This window comes from Phaenicophaeus curvirostris, chromosome 4 (genome assembly GCF_032191515.1).
Source record: "Phaenicophaeus curvirostris isolate KB17595 chromosome 4, BPBGC_Pcur_1.0, whole genome shotgun sequence".
Lineage (NCBI taxonomy): Eukaryota > Metazoa > Chordata > Aves > Cuculiformes > Cuculidae > Phaenicophaeus > Phaenicophaeus curvirostris.
Window position 1 is genome coordinate 18166164 of NC_091395.1, and position 21622 is coordinate 18187785.

General features: G+C 40.1%; 1 protein-coding gene across 3 annotated transcripts in view; it reads left to right on the forward strand.

Moving 5' to 3' along the window:
• Positions 1-21622, forward strand: part of PTPN13 (protein tyrosine phosphatase non-receptor type 13) — a 126047-nt gene that overhangs the window by 77458 nt on the left and 26967 nt on the right. For all 3 annotated transcript variants that reach the window (XM_069855368.1, XM_069855367.1, XM_069855366.1), the window contains 14 exons: positions 475-694; positions 2165-2239; positions 2342-2516; positions 3519-3672; positions 3844-3982; positions 4386-4538; positions 5908-6090; positions 9555-9717; positions 14437-14860; positions 15028-15125; positions 17060-17113; positions 18727-18819; positions 20414-20521; positions 21230-21361. In XM_069855368.1, coding sequence (XP_069711469.1) covers positions 475-694; positions 2165-2239; positions 2342-2516; positions 3519-3672; positions 3844-3982; positions 4386-4538; positions 5908-6090; positions 9555-9717; positions 14437-14860; positions 15028-15125; positions 17060-17113; positions 18727-18819; positions 20414-20521; positions 21230-21361 — 2171 coding nt within the window. The remainder of the gene's footprint in view (positions 1-474; positions 695-2164; positions 2240-2341; positions 2517-3518; positions 3673-3843; positions 3983-4385; positions 4539-5907; positions 6091-9554; positions 9718-14436; positions 14861-15027; positions 15126-17059; positions 17114-18726; positions 18820-20413; positions 20522-21229; positions 21362-21622) is intronic.

Genomic DNA, 21622 nt, shown 5'->3' on the forward strand with positions numbered 1-21622 from the left:
GCTGTGCAAAGAGTTTGTAAAGAATTGCTACAGAGAAAGTGACTGAAGCAGTATTTACTTACATAAATTAAGTAATTTTTTTTTCTTTAATGACATGTTTTTGAGCATGCTTTTTTCAGTCTTGAACAGAGAAATCAAGATATTTTCAAACCTTTAATATATTTCTTCCTCCTGTGTGTTCACTGGTTCTGTACTGATTCAGTGCGTTTGTAGTGTCAACTGTTTTTTAGGCTGCAGATGAGCCTTTCTTTTCATATGAATGAATGACAGGCAGCTGTAGAAACTTGACATGATTGCTCATTTTCTATATTGATAGATTGCTGTAGAGGGCTAACCTTCTGGCTGCTGAATAAATGTGTTTGATGTAGTACTTGATAACTAGTTTGTATTCAGGGTTTCCACATTGTGCTTAAAGCAGCACAATGTCTTAGGTATGCCTACTAATGTCTTTCATCCTCCCTGACTGTACTTTAGGCAACATGAAGCACCATTTGAAGGAAATTTGATAAGTCAAGAAGTGATGCTAAAGCGTCAGGAAGAAGAAATGATGCAGCTACAAGCTAGAATGGCTCTCAGGCAGTCCCGGCCTAGCCTCTACCCAGGAGATGCAATTAGGTCCTCAATGCTTGACATCACCAGAGATCCACTGAGAGAAATAGCCCTGGAAACAGCCATGACGCAGAGAAAACTGAGGGTAATGCCCTGATCTCAGGAGAATTCCTATTTTCACTGAAACAGAGTAGTGTCTTGACTGAAACTCTAACATGTGGGAGTCATAAACTATGTCCTGTAATAAACAATCCTCAACAGATTACATACAAGGTGTTTGGTGTTGCCCTAATATGAAAGACCTACTCTCACAGGGTAAACATCTGAGGTTTTGGGGCATTAGTGGCTACATAACCTAGAGCAGTATTAAGAGATGCTAAAATAGACAGCAAGCAGCGATTGCAGCGATTAAACAATATAGTGTCCTAACAAAGGTAAGGTATAATTTTTCTGCTGTATTCTGTGGTGTTTTCAACCATTTCAATTTACATTTAGGGGGAATGTGGATGTACCAAAAGTTACTAAATTAAGAAGTTGGGAAGGTAAAGAAAAGCAGAGAGGATTCATTTGGCCTCTGGGTTCACCCTGAATCACCATGCAAACTCCACTTTCCTTTCCCAGCTGTCTTGGTATTTAGATGAAATATAAGATTGCAGAGAACAAGGGAGAGAGGTATTGGTAAATAGAGTAGCTGATGTTTAGAAGAAATGATGGCTTGATGCCCCCTACTGCTGCTTTCAGTGAACTGGATTTATTTATTTATTTATTTATTTATTTATTTATTTTAAGGATGGGAAAACTTGAAACAAGAGTCAGGTGGATTTGCTGTTCTAATTGAGGATTATATTTCCTGTATCTGTCTCGAGTCCAAAGCACTCTGACAAGTTAGTTCATGTAGGCTTTAACTAACCTGGTTGATTCTCCCCTGGCCCTTAAGAGGTTTACGTGCAGATGTTTAACATGCAACACACATTAGGTTGTAGGCAGTAGCCAAGAAAGGTTTCCCCTTAAAAGGTGAATCTTGGGCCACTTTTTTAATGTGGTATTGAAATGAGTATTGTGCAGAGGACTTCCTCTAACACTTTGAACAGGTAAGCTCCTAGAATTTACATTTATTCTGTCAGGCAGACAGAAATTGGTCAGGATCTCTACTCGAACCCAGAATATAAGATTAGGCTGAAACCTTTCAGCCTTCAGGAGATGTGACTTGTGTGTCACGGATAAAGATTTGTCAAGGTGGAATTGCCACCAATACAGAAAACCTTAGTATTGTCAGGCAGTTGCTTACTGAGATAAGGCCAGATGGTCCCAATATGGCAACCCATACCCTGTATTTTAAAGGAAAACAAATAATATTACTGTGCTGGCTTTTTGCCCAGCAAAAGAAGGGAGAAAGCAGAGTTATAATGTCACCAACACTGTAGCTTGCCAGTGTATCTGGCAGACATGCTGGCCAAATCAAGTTTTTTAGACTTAACAGCTCATGGAGGAATTCAGTACAATTTTCTAGTTTCAGCCTTTGGTTCCTCGTTGGCATTTGCAGGGCAGGAGTTAACCGTGCCTCGGTCTTGTGTTCCAGCAACACAGTGTTCAATCATACTCTTCTGATTTGCAGAATTTCTTTGGCCCTGAGTTTGTGAAGATGACGATTGAGCCATTCATCTCCTTGGATCTACCAAAGTCTATCTTGGTAAGAAAGGGGCTATTCAGCAATCAGTGGCAAGGAAAGTATGTTAAACCAAACATTTATCACAAGTGTCAATGTTGTGGTATTCTATTTCACCAAATGCAGACTAAGAAAGGGAAGAATGATGACACCAGGCGAAAAGTAAATGTGATGCTTTTAAGTGGGCAGAAACTGGAGCTGACTTGTGACACCAAAACAATATGTAAAGATGTTTTTGATATGGTTGTTGCCCATATTGGCATGGTGGAGCACCACTTTTTTGGATTGGCTACTTTGAGAGGTAAGAATAATGATTTGATGTAGTTGACAGATACAGAATAAGAAGAATTAGCTATATGGTGTTGAGAAAGATAAGCAGAGACTGCCTGACATTTACAAAACATTTACTTTGAATTATGTTCTGTTGTATTGAGGCAAAATACATTCCTCAGTGAAGAACAACATTACATGATAAATTCTATGCCTGAGTAATGGCAGTCTTTTTGGAGTTTTCTTCCCTGCTGTTTGTTGCCTTCACTGACTAGTACCCCTCAGAGACATGAAAGTGCTTTGTTAATATGCCCTGGGAAATGTTGCAGCTGCTTGTGGAGGCAGACCCATTGGGATGCATAGGAGACCCCCTTGTATAGACTGAGCTGCCTTAAGGAAAAAGAACTTGCTCCAGAGCTGATAATTTTTCACTATCAGAACAGACCAGAAGTTGGCCTTTTTTCCCCCTCCTTGGGTAAACGTTCATTGTGGCAGAACTAACGTGTTCATACCCAAGTTTCCTGTTGGCATATTGTACAGGCTATTGCAGAACTCTAGTGTTCAGAATATTGTGTAAGATAAAAGCCCTTAGCAGCCCAAGAACTTAGTTTATCCATGGCAGACTCCTGGTGCTCTTCAATTTGGAAAGCCTTGAAAACATGTTGCAGAAATGTAAATGGAGCAGAAGTGGTAAGGGAGGGGTGGATTGACAGATTTGGGATTTCCTATGAGCTAAGAAATTTGAAATTTTAAATAAATCCTAGCTTCTATTTTATAGCTATCACGGAAGGTAACTTCTTTTCTTCTTTTTTTTTAACTACTATCTTCAGTATAACCATAAAATTATTTCTTTTACCCTTATTCACTGGTCCCTTTAGTAGATAATGTACTTATAAACCATTGGTAGTTAACAGAAAACCTGACTTTTCAAAACCAAATTGCAGAATTGTAAATCTGGTCTTGATCCTTCAGCTGGAGAAATATTTGGTTTTAATATTTTTACCCATGTACTTCCCTTTGATGTTCATGGCAGACAATGAATTTTTCTTCGTTGATCCTGACATAAAGCTAAGTAAAGTAGCTCCAGAAGGATGGAAAGAAGAACCAAAGAAAAAGAACAAGCCCCCTGTCAACTTCACTCTGTTTTTTCGCATAAAGTTTTTTGTGGATGATGTCAGTCTTATGCAGTGAGTGTACAAAAAAATTTTTTTAACCCCTTAAGCCCTAGATTTATGGAAAGAAATTTGATATTAATCAAATACTGGACATTTGATAAAATTTGGAAATTTGCTATAATGGGAAGAGGACCAGAGATGGTGTGGGGTTTTTGTGCTTTTTGTTTTGTTTTCCTATTCTAGGCATACACTGACTTGTCACCAGTATTATCTACAGTTGCGGAAGGACATCCTGGAAGACAGGATGCACTGTGATGATGAGACAGCCTTACTATTAGCATCCCTAGCTCTTCAAGCTGAATATGGAGATTACCAGGCAGAGGTACATCATCAATTTCACCTCTGAGAAACTGTTCTTGCTGCTCATTTAAAGAATGGACTGTGAGCAGCCACACGTGCTTCACAGCTCTGCCCTGCACTGGAAGCTCAGCTGATATGCTCTTGGCCATTTGTGCTGTGGGCAAGTTTTCTTTTAGTCTAACTCAGTTATGTTGCAGAATCTACGTCAAGGTCTGGATGTTGAACCCTCTCTCTTCAGTGGAAGTAGAGTCAGACTTTAATAGGAAGAAGCCATATGTGAAATCTTGCTCTGAGTCGGGGTTGAGATTTTGAGTCCCTCCCTTTACATCCCTTGTAATGTGTGATTCTCTTTAAAATGAATGTTTATGCTTCATTCGTGCTCAGAGTACATGGAAATTCCCTCACAAATCTGTTCCACATTGTAGGTGCATGGCATGTCATATTTCAGACTAGAACATTATGTCCCAGCTAGAGTGATGGAGAAACTAGATCTGTCCTACATCAAGGAAGAGCTGCCAAAATTGCATAGCACCTACGTGGGTGCATCTGAAAAAGAGACAGAGTTAGAATTTTTGAAGGTAAGTGGGCAGCAGTTTGCTTGCTTAATCTGTGGCTTAAGAAATTCTTTGTGGGAATACAGGTGCATGGACATCAAGTGAAAGCACAGTAAAACAGCTCAGGTTCTGAATAACACTGAAAGGAAGAAAGCTGATAAGATCTTATCAAAAGTCACATCACTACAAGTGAAAAGAAATCATAATAGATGGGAAGTCCTTTTGGCTTTTTTTCTCTGATCAGTAGCCTCTTACTTTAGCTCAAACTAGTTAAAAGCAACTATTTATCCTTGTGTTTACTCTAGAGGAAGCTGTGATTATGAGGTTGCACACCCTGTAATCCCCATATTCTTTATTCTTTCTGTTGAGAAAAAATAATATTTAAATTATGAAAAGTTTTGTTACAGCTAATACTGTTTATGGTGCTTGAGATGAAGCAAGCCATAAGCATACTAAGCAGAATTCCTTATGCAGGGACTATGTAAAATGATAAGAAAACTATACATCTCGGATGTATTTGGTTTATTCTAAAAGGATCAATTATCAAATGTGATTAGCAGGTTTTGCTGCTGTTGCTCACGACACAATGGTCAGGTCCTGCTTTGATACAATGGCTGCAAGTGAGTTCAGGAGGTGGCAGTTTGCTGCTGAGACACTGGATAACCCTTATGCTCTAGTTGCACAGTTTTTTGAGAAAGCCATGGAAGCGGGTGACCTTGCCCCTTGCAAGGCTGTTGCTCATTCAGTGGGGAGTGTTCTTGTAACTTAACCACAGTGAGCAACAGTAGGGGTCTTCATCCTAGCTAAACATAGTCTGACTGAGGATGGGGTGGAGAGAGCAATTAGATTCCCTCTATTAATTCATTACATCAGTCCCTTAAGCCAGTATTGAAGAGATTGTGGGAATGAGTGACTGGGATTGCAAACTCCATCTTTTGGCAGTTCTGGAGCCAAAGTGTGAATTACAGAATTGCAATATTAATCTAATTCTGTGTTTAAGAAATGTGTCAATAAGACGTGCATCCAGCAAGTTACAGTTTGCTAACAATTGCTTTGTGCAAGTTTGATTTACTCACAGATGTTCTTGATTCATGCTTCCATTGTTTGATTTTAATAAATGGTAGGTTCCTTTGCTTTAATATTTGGCAGTTCAAGAGGTACCACCAAGACATAGAGCCCTCTAAAGTAGCTGATATCTCTGTTGTAACATCTGGAAACTGTGTAAGTGGAATCACCAGACAGAGAGAAAGCTTGTTTTCTAAAATCCATATATAGATGTGCATATATTTAAATATTTATTTAGAGGTACAATATTTACATAGAAGTAAAAAACATTGGTAACAGCCTATATAACTTCATATTCTTAGAAGTTTCATTACATTGATATGTGCAGTTGTGTCAGAGGCTTACGGAATATGGGGTTCATCTTCATCATGTGTTGCCTGAGAAGAGATCCCAAACAGGTATTCTTCTGGGAGTGTGCTCCAAAGGAGTTGTTATTTTTGAAGTTCACAATGGTGCCCGCACACCTGTACTACGCTTCCCATGGAGAGAGACAAAGAAAATATCCTTTAGTGTAAGTCAACCTCTTTTCCTCTTACCTGTGTGTAAATATCTGTGTTTGTATCTCCAGATACTGGGGTGTAGTGTGTGTGGTTTTGCGAATTAAGCAGCTGTTATACAGCATAATCTGACTATATTTTGTGTGGCAAAGCTATATTGTATTATGGGATTGAAATAGGAGTTTTGATGCTTTAAAAATTTTTTTTCCCCCCTTTTTATTAGCTTGCATTCTATGCTGCTGAGATTCCAGTGTCAGAATAGAATTTAACACCTGTATTTTGGCAAATCTGTATTGATGTGAAACTTGGCTGCCCTGCCTTCTAAGGAGCTGTTACAAAGATAGGTTACAGGCTGCTCTTAGCATAGGGAGAAGCTCTGCTCATTTACTGCATTTCTGAGCAATCTGCCCATGCTGCCATATAGGGCATGGGTAGTGAAGGAGCACCAGAGTGCAAATTTTGCTTTAGAGGACTGGGTACTGGCAAATAGAAGTACTCTGTGTAACTAGGAGATGCACCTGTGTTGCTTTAAAGTTGTTTTATTTCCAAGAGTGGTTAAGTTTAATGATAATGGAAGACAGAGGCTGACAATTGATGTAGACAATACCAGCCAACTTTAGTGGATACATCGTAATCTGGTGGTCGCGTGTCAGATTTTAATGAAGTGTTGAGGTTAAAATGCTTACCTTTATACAGGTATTGAAAACAGTACTTCTAACTCTGTCTAATACCTTTGGAATCTAGCTGCCATCATGGAAGAGTGGTGGGACGAATCCCATGACAGGAGCATGGCTATTGATGGCTACAGGTTGTTCAAAAGGGACAGACCGGGAAGGAGGGGTGGAGGTGTTGCCCTCTATCTCAGGAAAGGGATAGAATGTGAAGCACTGTTGTTGAAGAGTAGCCACAAACAGGATGAGAGCTTGTGGGTCATATTTAAAGACAGAAGAACCAACGGGAACCTTGTAGCTGGTGTATACTACAGGCCACCCAACCAAGGAGAGCCAACCAGTGAAGTCTTCTTCCTCCAGCTACTGGAGACTTCACGTTCGCAAGCTCTCATCCTACTTGGGGACTTCAACCACCCCAACATATGCTGGAAAAGTAGCATGGCAAGCTGTAGGCGATCCAGGAGACTCCTGGAGTGCATTGAAGACAACTTGTTAGTCCGGCTGATAGAGACCCCCACTCGAGGAGGTACAATACTGGACCTCATACAAGCGAACTCATCAGCAACATTAGGATCGGAGGCATCCTGGGCCGCAGTGATCATGCACTGGTGGAGTTTAAGGTCCAGAGGGATATGGAACAGGGGAGGAGTATAGTCAAGGCCCTAAATTTCAGGCAAGCAGACTTCCAGCTCTTCAAGGAATTACTCAGTAGGATGCCCTGGGACATGGTCCTCCAAGACAAGGGAGCAGAACAGAACTGGAAAATATTAAAGGATGTTTTCCAAAAGTGCAAGAGCGCTCAATCCCTGTGTGTAGAAAATCAGGCAGGGAAGGGAAGAGACCGGCGTGTTTGAGTCAAGACCTGCTGGTTAAAGCCAAAAACAAGAGGGAACTGCACAGGCAGTGCAAGCAGGGACAGGTAACCAGGGACGTGTATAGAGACGCTGCCTGGTTGTGTAGGGATGAAGTCAGGAAGGCCAAGGTGCCCTGGAGCTGAACTTGGCAAGGGAAGTGAAGACTAACAAGAAGATCTTCTACAGATACATCAATCAGAAGAGGAAGGTTAAAGATAATTTACCCCCACTGATGGTTGAAAATGGTGAGCTCGTGTAAACAGACTAGGAGAACGCTGACGTACTTAACTTTTTGCCTCAGTCTTCACTGATAACCACTCTCCTCACCCCTCCTGGGTCATGAGACAGCAAGATGGTGACCAGGGGGGTAAATGCCCTCCCACTGTAGAGGAGGATCAGTTTCATAACCACCTGAGGAACCTGAACATATATAAGTCTATGGGACCTGATGAGATGCATCCCAGAGTCCTGAGGGAATTGGCAGATATGGTTGCCAGGCCATTCTCCTTGATATCTGAAAAGTCACAGCAATCAGGAGAAGTTCCTGGCGACTGGAAGAAGGGTAATATTGCGCCCATTTTTAAAAGGGATAAGTCCCTCAGGGGTCCATACTGGGACCGGTGTTGTTTAGTATCTTCATCAATGATATTGACAATGAGATTGAGTGCACCCTCAGTAAGTTTGCAGATGATGCCACACTGAGTGGTGTAGTTACCACACCAGAAGGATGGGACATAATCCCCAGGGACCTGATCAGGCTGGCGAAGTGGGCCTGTGAGAACCTCATGAGGTTCAACAAGGCCAAGTGCAACGTCCTGCACCTGGGTCAGGGCAATCCCCTTTTTCAGTACACGATGGGGAATGAAATGATTGAGAGCTTCCCTGCAGAGAAGGACTTGAGATTGCTGGTTGATGAGAAGTTTGACATGAGCCGTCACTGTGCACTCGCAGCCCAGGAGGCTGGCCGTATCCTGGGCTGCATCAAAAGAAGCGTGGCCAGCAGATCGAGGGAGGGGATTCTGCCCCTCTATTCCTCTCTTGAGACCTCATCTGGAGTACTGTGTCCAGTTCTGGAATCCTCAACATAAGAAGGATATGGAGCTGTTGGAATGGGTCCAGAGGAGGGCTGCAAAGATGATCCAAGGGCTGGAGCACCTTCCATACGAGGACAGGCTGAGAGCTGGGTTTGTTCAGCCTGGAGAACAGAAGGCTCCGAGGAGATAGCGACTGTCCAGTCCTGAAAGGGGCCTCCAAGAACGCTGGAGAGGACTATTCATAAAGGCTTGTCGTGATAGGATGAGGGGGAACAGGTATAAACTGTAGAGGGGCAGATTTAGACTAGACATTAGGAAGAATTTCTTCACCATGAGAGTGGTGAGGCATTGGAACAGGTTGCCCAGGGAAGCTGTGGCTGCCCCACCCCTGGAGGTGTTCAAGGCCAGGTTGGATGGGGCCTTGGGTAACCTGACCTAGTGGGATGTCCCTGCCCATGGCAGGGGGGTTGAAACTAGATGATCTTTGAGGTCCCTTCCAACCCTAACTATTCCATGATTCTCTTCTATGATTGTATGGATATTAATACGTTAACTGATAGATTTCATAACTAGATGGACATTTAGTTCTTTTTCCCTTGAGCAGCAGCACCCCTTGTGACTTCCTAGAGGCTTTCAAAAACCCTGTACTGCAAAATGTTATAGTACTGGTTGTCATTAGTCAGTCCTAACAGTAGCAGGGAAGGATTAAATAATAATAAAATACCATGTCAGCTAGCCCAGAAGTAGTTTTGAAGTGCTACTTTGTAAACCTCAAATTACTTTCAACAGAAATCTCTCCCATCAGTGCATTTTGCTTCAGGAAAGTTTGAATGCTGTAACTGTGCACAACAAAATACAAAATTCTTTGTAGGCTAAAAGAAATCATTGTCTTCAACTTGTTTCTCTCTCCATTATGCAGAAGAAGAAAATAACTTTGCAGAATTCATCAGATGGTATCAAGCATACATTTCAAACTGATAGTAGTAAGACTTGCCAGTACCTTTTGCATCTCTGCTCTTCCCAGCATAAGTTCCAACTGCAAATGAGAACCAGGCAGAGCAACCAGGACACTCAGAACATTGGTAAGGACTGTGATGCTGTGATGGATTTTAATAGCAGTCAATACATATTTTTTAAGGACAAAAACTGAACTTGAGCCTCAATAGTTCTGGCGAGTGCTGCATATGTGTAGCTCTATATTTGGAGGGTTTATACTATAAAGAGAATCCACTAGCTAAGTTTTTTAAGATTTTGTTTAAGGGAGAAAAAAAGAGAGTTGACAGATCACACGAAGCTGGCACTCAGCAGCTCCTCTAAAATTGAAGGAATCTAAAAATAGGTCACTAATAGTACTTTCCTGTTTGCTTAATGGCTTTTGGCTTTTTTCCAGAAGAACTTGAAGATATTTTAATAATAGATTTTTAACTTAATGTGAAATTAATTGATTTGACAATGTGGAATTACAGATAAAATGGTATGATCATGCACAGGCAAATACAATAGGGAGTATTTCATGAGGCTGCATCTATAAGCTGTGGGTGTAGCTGTCTTTATTCCACTTAACGCTTGGTGGACCTAGTAAGGAACAACACTGCTAGTCAGTTTTCTTGAGACTTATCATCTAATTTGTGCATGGTAGAAAATTTAAAGGTGTTATTATCACTGAAAAATACCCTCTGTGCTAATTTCTTCACTATTTGGAGCAGAGCTTATTTGCCTGGCTGACCTTCAGCGCAGCCTGGAAGTGCTATTTTGGTCTGTCTGCCTGCTCATTCTTTCTTTGTTCCCTGTTTTTATCTGTCAGCATTCCACTTGCAGTTAATTCAGACTTCCAGCAGTGTAGCTGGGATGGAGTTTGACTCCATTGCAGTGGAGAGGGTAATCTATAATTAAAAAAATGGAAGGAGGGAAGCATGTGGCAACTGTGCAGCCTTTTTTCTATTGCGTTGGTCTCAGCCAGCTTAGTGCAAAGAAGCAGAACCAAGTAACTAAAAGCTTTTGTACCATTCCCTAACAGTGCTTGCTTACACTGAATTGCAAAGAAAAGCAGTACACGAAAGGCTTTCTTGGCTAGGCAGACTTGGTTGCTCTTACAGAAGCAGTACGTGTTGTGCTTTGGGAGTCTGGAAAATAATAGTTTCCTTCTGTGCAGTGCAGATTGCTTGGAATTCAGAGGTCTCAAATTTCATTAATCATTTGTAATCAGAAGTAAATAAATCAGTATTATGGTTAATTCCACTTGATTATTAAAAGTAAAACCAATTCAAACAAAAATTTTCCTTTTGTCTTAACTTTAGTGATCTAAATGGGTTAGCCCTGTTTCTCTGTCCTGCATATGTAAGTCCATATAGCAATACAGTTACTAGAATAATATTTTAAAAGAGAAAGTGTTGTCGTACAGGTGAAGGAAAACAATAATGACGCAGCTATTCAAAACAGCATATTAATTGTAAGTACTGCTCTTCTTTCGTGAGAGTAGTGAAATCCCAGGCAGTATCTGGGAGGTATTATTCTTGGCCTACAGAAGCATTAAGTATTCCTTTTTTATTTTCCAGAGCCCTTAAAATCTCAGTAGAAAATGGTGATTGGAAGCACTCAGCAAAACAGTAAAGAAAAGGGCAGGTGACAGTAATATTAACTCAGGTTGATCACCACAAAAAGTATACACTTTAAAGATTCCTTACTTAACGACTGATTCTAAGTTAACAACACAGTGAACCACATGCACGTGCCTGTAACACATGCAGTGTTCATGGGTTGGAGTAGTCGACTTCAGAAAATTAGTATGCTTTGAAAGATTCTTTAGAAATAGAGCATTACAGCGTCTTGATTTCAGCCAAGTTTTGAGATGAGGGATAATGCCTGACATGCATAGTGATGGTGAACAAATATTCATGGAACATAACAACAGAGGATGGAAGCATAAGGGAGAGCACTTTATAGCCCTGGTGATGTACCAAGACAGGTTTTTTCATTTCTTGCACAAAGTCTCCACTGAACTAGGAAAAACCATATCAACACATGTGATTCTAATAGAAAGAAATAGGCTTGGAAAATAAAAGGAGAATGCCTCTTAAGCAACATTTTTCTGTGTGAATAGAAAGAGATGAGGCACGCAAAATTTAAAAAAAAAAAAAAAAGAAAAGTAAAAATACTAGCAGTTTTATGGTACATAAGAGATAAGCTGTAACACGAAGAATTATGTTTTCCTGCACTTGGGGCACAACAACCCTATGCAGTGCTACAGACTAGGAGAAGCCTGGCTGGAAAGCTGCCTGGAGGAGAAGGACCTGGGGGTGTTGGTTGACAGCGACTGAACATGAGCCAGCAGTGTGCCCAGGTAGCCAAGAAGGCCAATGGCATCTTGGCTTGTATCAGAAATGGCGTGACCAGCAGGTCCAGGGAGGTTATTCTCCCTCTGTACTCGGCACTGGTGAGACCGCTCCTCGAATCCTGTGTTCAGTTCTGGGCCCCTCACCACAAGAAGGATGTTGAGGCTCTGGAGCAAGTTCAGAGAAGAGCAACAAAGCTGGTGAAGGGGCTGGAGAACAGGCCTTATGAGGAGCAGCTGAGAGAGCTGGTGTTGTTTAGCCTGGAGAAGAGGAGGCTGAGGGGAGACCTCATTGCTCTCTACAACTACCTGAAAGGAGGTTGTAGAGAGGAGGGTGCTGGCCTCTTCTCCCAAGTGGCAGGTGACAGGACAAGAGGGAATGGCCTCAAGCTCCGCCAGGGGAGGTTTAGGCTGAACATTAGGAAAAGATTTTTCATGGAAAGGGTCATTGGGCACTGGAACAGGCTGCCCAGGGAGGTGGTTGACTTGCCTTCCCTGGAGGTGTTTAAGGGACGGGTGAACGAGGTGCTGAGGGACATGGTTTAGTGTTAGGTTTAGTGATAGGTATGGTTGGACTCAATGATCCAGTGGATCTCTTCCAACCTGGTGATTCTATGATTCATTTTGCACAATTTCTGTGGCCATGCAGTGAACAGAACTAAGCACTGAATCTTAAGATGGATGTTTGGATTACTGAAAGAGCGTGTAGAAAACCACAAAGGTGAAATGAGGCTTAAATCAGCCTTTTGAAGGACAAGTTTTGAGCATGTAAGAATTTTCAGATAAGGATTGACAAAAGATGTGAAAAGCCATATGTGTGTGTGTGTATGTATGTAATGATGTGAAAATACTAATCTTAAATCCATAGGGAAATCTTGTTTGATGTTTGCAGAGGGTAAGTATGAGGTCAAGAGAAAAGATCTTAGAATAGCTTATTAAGTTTCTCTTCCCCAGGATGGGAACATGATAAGCAAGTGTCATTGACAGCTTCTGTCAGAGTTGGTAACCTGAGATTTGTGGATCTCTAGTCTGATTGCACAAAATTATTCCTGTGTAGCTCATTTGGTGTTTCTATAGCTAGAAGAGGTGTTTGGTGTGGTAATGGAGTAGTAGCTGTATACCAATTCACCAAAACAAGGTCAAAAAACACTTTCCACAACTAAATATTTTTAGTCTGTATGCCTGTTACAGAGAAAGTGTGAGTTACTGCTGCAGTTAATTGCTGCCTTAGGTGTTGGAGGCAGGAATGTCTTTTGGAGTGGCGGTGTTGTGGTTGTATTTGTCAAATATGCTCTTTAAAAGCCAAACTATTCACCATTAATAAAGCTAATGTATGATGTGTACAAAAAGCGTTTTCCTTTTGCGTTACTGTGCAGCTTTCTAAAGCAGCTTATTTCCTAGATATATGTAGAGTTTAAAAAAACACTAGTTAACCCTGAATCAGAAATATATACACAGTTGAGGATTACTTTTTGTCAGACTTCCCTGTGAGCTCACTCCAAGATATCAGGTGAGTTTATGAAGGGTTCAGATGGCCTAATTCCCTTCAAAGGCTCTAACCAGCAAACATGTTGCCACAGCTTATCAAGTTTCTGTGCCAGAGCCAAGCCACAGGAATTTTAACTGCTAGCCTTGGGAGGCTGTTAGGCTAATAGCAATGAGCCCTGCTCAGCTTTGCTCTGAATTAAGAAGGGGTTAGACTATGTTCTATTTGCTTTCAGCTAAGAACATCCACCCAGGCAGTTCCCACAACTCAGCTGACAGTAATTTAATCCAAAACCTGTTTCTCTCTGCTGCTTGAGGGAATCCTAGTTTATGAGTCAAAAAGTCTAGCAAACTCCAGTCAACACTTTCAGTTCTGTGCTAAAACTTCTGGGATATTTCTGGCATGGGAAGTCCCTAAATACACCTGAGTGAACCGATACTCTTACCAGGTAGAGATGCTGCCAAACCCCTGTAACTTGGCAGCTGTACTGTGAGCCTACCAGGGACTCCTGGGAAGAAAACTAAGCAATAGATGGATTGAAGTTTGTTAGGATCTGATAGTGGAGAGGTGGGGGAGCCCTGTTTGTACAAATTCTGGAAAAGACTTGTATGAGCAGGTTAAAGGAAGTGTAGTCTTTCAGGCCACTTGGCTTGAAGAAACGTGCCTGTGTATAATGCTCAGCAGTTTAAACAGGGAAGATGTCTTCATGCTAATAAGGGGATAAATAGTCTGCTGCTCTGTGTTTTTGGACTTCAGCGTAGTAGATGGGCAGATTGGTGTAATGTCTTGAACTCCAGACTTTTCTTCCTGAGCGAACTGCATGGTGGTTGTTTATATGTATCTAATGATGGTACATACTTCTGAGCATGTAGAGAAAATAGGCTTTGTTAGAGTTGTTTAAAATGCGTGCTTTACACAAGAGGGTTACACTAGCCCTGCTGTGTAACTTAAATTTTTGTTTTGTTTTGTTTTAAAAATCTACAGAAAGGGTGTCATTTAGGAGCCTAAACCTTCATGCGGACTCTGTCAAAGGTTTCAACATGGGACGAGCAATCAGCACAGGAAGCCTTGCCAGCAGCACTTTGAACCGACTTGCTGTTCGACCTCTGTCTGTTCAAGCAGAGATTCTGAAGAGGCTGTCCTGCTCTGAGCTCTCGCTTTTCCAGCCGTTTTCTGGTTCCTCAAATGACAAGAATGAGAAGACTATGTGGGAGGAAAGACCCAGGGTTATGAGCAAGTCCTTTCATGATCTGAGTCAAAGCCACATCTCGGTTAACCCCCAGGGGAAAAATATTATTACTACTTTGGACTCTTCCTCCCAAAAAATAGAAGACATAATGGGAAGTGTTTTTCAGCAAATGCCAAAAGTTGATACTGGATCAGCAGCACAAGCATTAAAGCTAAGCAAGTAAGAGTCTTTCTAACTGCCCTGCAATATCTTTGTGTACAGTCAATGTACATTTTGCATCACTTTTGATTTATTATTCATACAATTATTTTATTACATTGATCCTTCCCTCTCCCAACTTCCTTTTCCCTCTGTCTGGTTCCCCTTCTCTCCTTCTCTTCTTTAAGTTCAAAATCTCATGCAGGTTTAAGTAGAAGCCCTGAAAGAAAGAAAAATGAATCAGACTCTTCATCCATTGAAGATACCGGTCAAGCCTATGTTGTAGGTCAGCATGCAAAAAATAACATTACTATATTTACTATCTAACCTATAAATTATGTCGCATGTAGTGCTTTGATACATTTATTAACTGATGGTAATATTTCAGTTGGAAAAAGGGAGCGGAGTATTGCATGTTATAGTAATCCATGCCAATTGTTTGTTGTTCCTGAATAATTGCTGCAATGAATAAAAAAAAATCCTCCTTTGGACAGCACCAGACTGTACACAGGTGTGCAAAGACTTAGTACATGACAGTAAAAGCTGTTTGTTCCAGAAAACATCTTCCATTTTGTCCCTTCAGAACCATTTTAATTATCTAGATCTTATAATACATTGCAAATTTGCTAGACTTCACAGTCTGTTCGTCAAGCTTGAATGAAATTTTTAGTCTTTTCTGTAGAACGGATGCAGGAAGTGATTTTTGGAAGTGAACTCGGTTTGGCATAAGCTGGCCACTGGCTAGTCCCTCTGAACAGTAACTGCACCAAGGTTTTTTTGTTTGGTCTCATTTGGATATAATACATTAGGTACCTTTTTTTTTTTTTTCCCGCAGTGCACTGGGTGTTTCACAAAGATACTCTTCTAATGAGCTAAGCCAGGCATACTTATTCCATTTTCTTGGCAAGGATTGAATTGCACACAAATAGTCTCACCAGACAGTAAAAATACAGAGTTTGCATTTAAAAAAAAATTATATATATATATTCAGAGCAGCTATATGGAAGTAAACTCACACGTTGGGTTATTCTATATTCATTTTTAATATCTGTGTGTCATTAGCTTCTGATTATAGAAGGTTCCCTGTTATAATAATACAAACTGCAACAACTGAAACATTTGCAGTATTAGCTTGCTTTTGTTGTTCTGCTCTTGCTTAATATTAAAATTTTTATTGGTTGTAGAACATCAGAAAAAGTGGAGGAAGTTTATAAGGGTCAGTGCAAACAAACTCACAAAAAACCCTGAACAAACCAAACAGAAAAAAGCCACACCAAAACCAATGTGTTGTAGTAAAGACTTCTCACATCTGCCTCCACTGCATTCAAAACCAGGACTGACTTGGGAACCATGCTTTTTAAGTCACAAGAGCATAAGTTACTGAAGAGTGAGATGAGACATGCAGTTTCCACTGGGACTGATTGCAGCCGTTTATCCTATGCTTTTAGTTTTACAATTTGTGTTATCATATGCTTACCATAATCTTCTGGACAGCAGTGCTGATAAGGATGTCAGAAAGTCCAGCTGTATCACATTGCCTCTTTTGGGGGACAACACATTCTTTGCATGATGAAACTCATCAGTTGAAACTTTACAGTTCAGAGATTTGGAAAAGACCAGGAGTGCTTTCCTAAGAAGCTTAAATTATCTTACCTCATTTACTTTCATAACTTGATATATTTAATGTCTTATCCTCTTTAAGATATGGCCATATTTACTTGGCATTGATCATTCCAAAGAAAATATGATTCTCTATTCAAAACAATTTAAATATAAATACTTGGTTCAAAATTCTTATTACTCCAGGAACCTATTTGTACCCGTACAAAAACTTGCAAGACTCCTGTTGTGTTGATTTATTAGGTTAGGCATAATTATCTAATCCTGTTAGAAAATTTAGTCTTTGATTTAGTTTGTTAAATATCCTTTAATTTTATCTAAAGTTAACAGTGGTTGTAAAGGTCAAACCCCTGTCTTTTCTTAAATTCTTTGCCTTTGCATGAGCTGCCGTCTTTCTGAACCTTTAGCTACAGCCAAAGTACATGAGTAATTTAGCTTTGCTAATCCAAAACTGATTTCATAGTTAGTCATCCTTAAAATAAATAATCTGATATTGTGAATGAGCTTCTGTGTATTATGTAAAGTCTGAGATACTTGCTGGTAGCTTTCATATTAAAAAGAAATTGATTACAATGTCTGACATTTCCATTCACGATACAGGCGTTAGCATGAATACTTCAGGAAATATTCCATCATCGACACTTAAAGAGAGTGGTAAGATGATAAATCGTATCTCTACAGAATTAATTCAGTCAGTTTATGAAGCACTTTTCAAGTACTTCACTGTTCCACCTGTCCCATTCCTTCACTATTCTTAAACATCTCTCGCAGTTAGCTGGATAGGAACTTTTCCTAAATACGACTCCTAATATTTCTTCTGGAGTGCTTCTTGGGGTAGATTTTGACATTATAATATTTTTCAATTGTGAATAGTATCTGTTTAGCTTGAGACATGAAGGGTGCTACTGCTTAACATACCATGCTGTGGGAGCTGAACACAGAAAGAGTGCAGGAACAACCACAAAGCCACAGATAAAATGAATAAATTTAATTTCCATTACCTCACAATCTGGGGACAACTCCAAACCAGGACCCAGGCTGAGGAAATGCAAATGGGAACACAGGCACCACAGAGCTCAGTCCTTGCTAGAGAGCGTATCTGTAGCCTGACACTTTGCCTCTGTTTATTAGGGGAAAGCTAAGTATTTTTCCGCAGTGCTTTGATCTTTGCCACAGTAGGGCTGGAATCTCAAGTATGTTTTCTAGGATGGCCTCAAATTTAGCACATGCCTACGTTACCTACACACAAAGGTTCTGCTTGTCAAGCACACAAGGCTGAACAATGATTAGCATGACTCATATATTTCTCTGCATCCCAGCTGCAAGGTCACTTAAGCATAATTGTAGTTTCTCTTCACAGATCTTCTGCTGTATTCCTGCATGTGCTCTTCAAAACTCATTTCCCTTACTTGAGGTTGAGCTGTAGAGCCCAGGAAGACTGTTTCCTTTAGTTCTTTTATTCTTTAGGTTTGACTTGCTTTTGTGGGAGAAATCTGGGTGGTGCAATCTGTTACACTCTTTTGCATGATTGTGTTCTGTTTGTACGGGTGCGCAGAGCTCAGTGGGTTTCTGCTGTCGTGGACATTCATGAGTACAGTCTGTTGGTTTTTCCTGAAGTTGCTTTTTTTTTTTCCCTCCTCTTCCCATCTCTTAAGTGCCTGGGTCTACTTCACCCTCTTGGGAACCTTCAGGAGTGACATAAATCTATTGTGAGGGTGTTCAAGTTTTGGAAGAGGCAGAATGAGCATCCTCTGTGGAGTTGCAAATGGGGAAATAAATTTGAACAAAACAGGTTTTAATAGATATTTCTAATGTTGCTTGTTTCTTAATGAAAGACCATCATTAAGAGAACTCACTGAGTAACCTTTTAGTAACTTCATACAATAAGCATCAGTTTCACTTTTAACAACGTGCTTACCTGCTGCCTACATGAGCAGGGCATGAAAACATGGATCTGAATACTTTGCTGAAATGAGACTAATAGATTTGAAGATTCTAGGGCTCAATTGTGTTGTGATTCCAAGAGACTATGCTAGGTGCTTTCTTAGGAAGAATGAAGGATTTAACTGCTGAAGATGGGAGTGAGTTATGGTGGTGATTTCTTTTTATTTTTTTTCATGTAGACATGGCTTAGAAAATGAAAGTTGGAACCAGTAAGTCAGAACAGCTTTTCAGAGGAATAATATTTTTTAGTGGAATAGAACTTAAAGGCAAACCTGAAGGGAAGCATATACGTAGTGTCTAATCACAAAATGTTGGCTTTTCAGTCGACTCTCTGCAAACATCACAGAAGAGAGTTGCCTCACCAGAAAGAGAGATCACTTTGGTGAACTTAAAAAAGGATGAAAAATTTGGCTTAGGTAAGTGGCATTAAAATTGTCGTTATGTGTGTTTCTAGAAGCCAAAGCCAAAATTAAGCTTTCTGGCCTGTATTTAAGTATTTATTGTAGGGCTGAGGAAAGCCATGTGGAAAGTAGCTGGATTTCAAAGGCATTTAAGATGCTGAAGCCTGGATTTACTTGATAGTGCCTGCTACTTATATACTGAGCGATGTTAAGCAAGTCTGTTTCTCATTTTTTTCAGATTGTAAGTGTAAGATAATATTTATATTGTGAAGTAGCCATCCTAAAAGTTGTCCTTTTTATAGTTTGTTGCTGTGTTCAAGTGCAAGATTTTTGACTGTGTAGACACTGTGCAGCTGTAACACCTTGAAGGCTTTAAACAAAAATTAGATATTATAAAGCAGTTATGAGCGAATTGTAATTTTTTTTCTTACTCGTATAATAGCAGATGGAACACTAATTTGAGGCTGAAGGAGCCTGGAAGAAAAGATATGTGCATTCTATTTCTTCTTCTAGCACTAAGTTTTTTCGTAAACCCACATAATTTTTCCCTGTATGTGTAATGAGCTATTTAGCATCAATACTGGGCTTTAGAGAGGCTCTTTAAAATGTCCTTAAGGGTATTGTTCAGTCTGTCATTCAAAATAGGATTGTTGTGTAAATTTGAAGAGGTTAAAAAGCCTACAAGACAATATTTAGTGTTTACTCTGCACAGTGACTTTATAGTTGACCAGAAAGGAAATTAAATTGTATGAAATGCACTGTTTCTTCTCTTTCTTCCCCACCCAATTTATGGTACTTTGCTAGAGTTCTAATTAAACGTCCTTCCCAGGTTGTCCTGATGGAATTGTCAGGATTAGATTAGAAACCTCAAAAGGAAGCAAGGAGTTGAAAACCTCAGTTCTTAGGGCCCAGGTCAAATATTTAGATAAAGCATTTAGCGACAGAGAAAACCAGAAATTTTTAACAGAAAATATATTTCATCTGGTCAACAAATGTACAGTTAATGTCATCTGTTAATGTGTTGCCACAGTTGGCTTCTGTAGCCTTTGCTGGAGTTTTCTGGGAAGCCAGCTGGACAAAGTCTGAATCGTTTGCTCAAAACCAAAGAATACAATAAAGCTTAATAAAAAAAACTTTACTGTTTACTTTCATGTAAAGTTTGTATACATCTCCTTTGAGATGTATAGTTTTCTTTTACTTTGCATTTATTAGAATGACTGAGTTTTTGTCCATTCTGAAATACGGACTTGTATTGTGTTAAGTTGTGGAGAGGAGGGTGCTGGCCTCTTCTCCCAAGTGACAGGGGACAGGACAAGAGGGAATGGCCTCAAGCTCCACCAGGGGAGGTTTAGGCTGAACATTAGGAAAAAACTTTTCACAGAAAGGGTCATTGGTCACTGGAACAGGCTGCCCAGGGACGTGGTTGAGTCACCTTCCCTGGAGGTGTTTAAGGGAGGGGTGGACGAGGCACTGAGGGGCATGGTTTAGTGTTTGATAGGAATAGTTGGACTCGATGATCCGGTGGGTCTCTTCCAACCTGGTGATTCTATGATTCTAAGTTTCACTGTGATCACTGACAGTTTTGCCTGCTTTGGGCCTGTTTTAATAGGCTTTCAGATAGTTGGCGGAGAGAAGACTGGCAAACTCGATCTGGGAATTTTTATTCATTCAGTTATTCCTGGAGGCCCAGCTGATTTAGAAGGATCTCTAAAACCAGGTGAGTAGTGTAGATAAGAGGTTTATCCATGAAAGGAAAAGCCAAACCCATGTGTAGTAACGTTTCCATCTACAGCTGTAGGTGTTGGTCCCTTAAAAATTATGACCTTCAGTTAACTTCTGAGTCATTTCTGAAAACTTCTGAATAATTTCTGAAAACTGGTGATACTTCTCTGTTAAGCTATACAAAACCAAAAGTCATTCAAATCAAAGAAAAATTATATAGCCTGATGTAGCAGAAAATTAATTTTACATATAAAGATAAAGGCTTTATTTGCTATTCTCATTCTCTAGATGCTTTGTAATTTCAAATCCACATTTTAATTTCTGGGAGAAGTGAATGCACCTATATGGCTGCTATGGGAGGGGGGTGGAATGTATTTCATTTACTATCTGCTTTTTTTTCTTTTCATTTTAGTCTGTGCTTTGAACTGCACTGCATATTGCTTATTTCACTTCTTGATTTTTGTTCTTGCATCCTTTTTTCTTACAGCAGAAGCCAAGGTAGAAATCATAATATGGAAAGTTTTAGCAGGTTTATTATTGTGGTTTGTTTTGGGATTTGGATTTTTTTACAGTTATGGTTCTTGAATTTTAGTAGTTTTTAACGCAGGCACGGTGTAGAGATTTTCAAACCTGTACTTTACGTTCTCACTGCTGGATAAAAGTGCGTATGTTAGATTGTATCTGAACAAACTCTTTTGTGCAGGACACCGACTAATATCTGTAAACAGCACAAGTTTAGAAGGTGTCAGCCACCGTGCAGCATTAGAAATTTTGGAGAATGCACCTGAAGACGTGACACTTGTTATCTCTCAGCCCAAGGACAAACTATCCAAAGGTATGGAGAGAAATATTCCTTGTAATTGTTGTTTGAGTTTGAGCACTCTGTCTTCTCTGACACCTTTTGTAAAGTACTTCCTGTCTTTCCTTATCTAGTCAACTGAGATTGCAGTTAGATTGATGTTTTACTGCTCTCACTTCTGTAAGCACTTCTGTGGATATGCTTGAAATTGCGTTCTGAGACTGAACGAAGTCTGTTATGAATGCCTTTGGTGAGGACACACTAGCTGTGTTATAAATGGTGTCCTACATAACATGA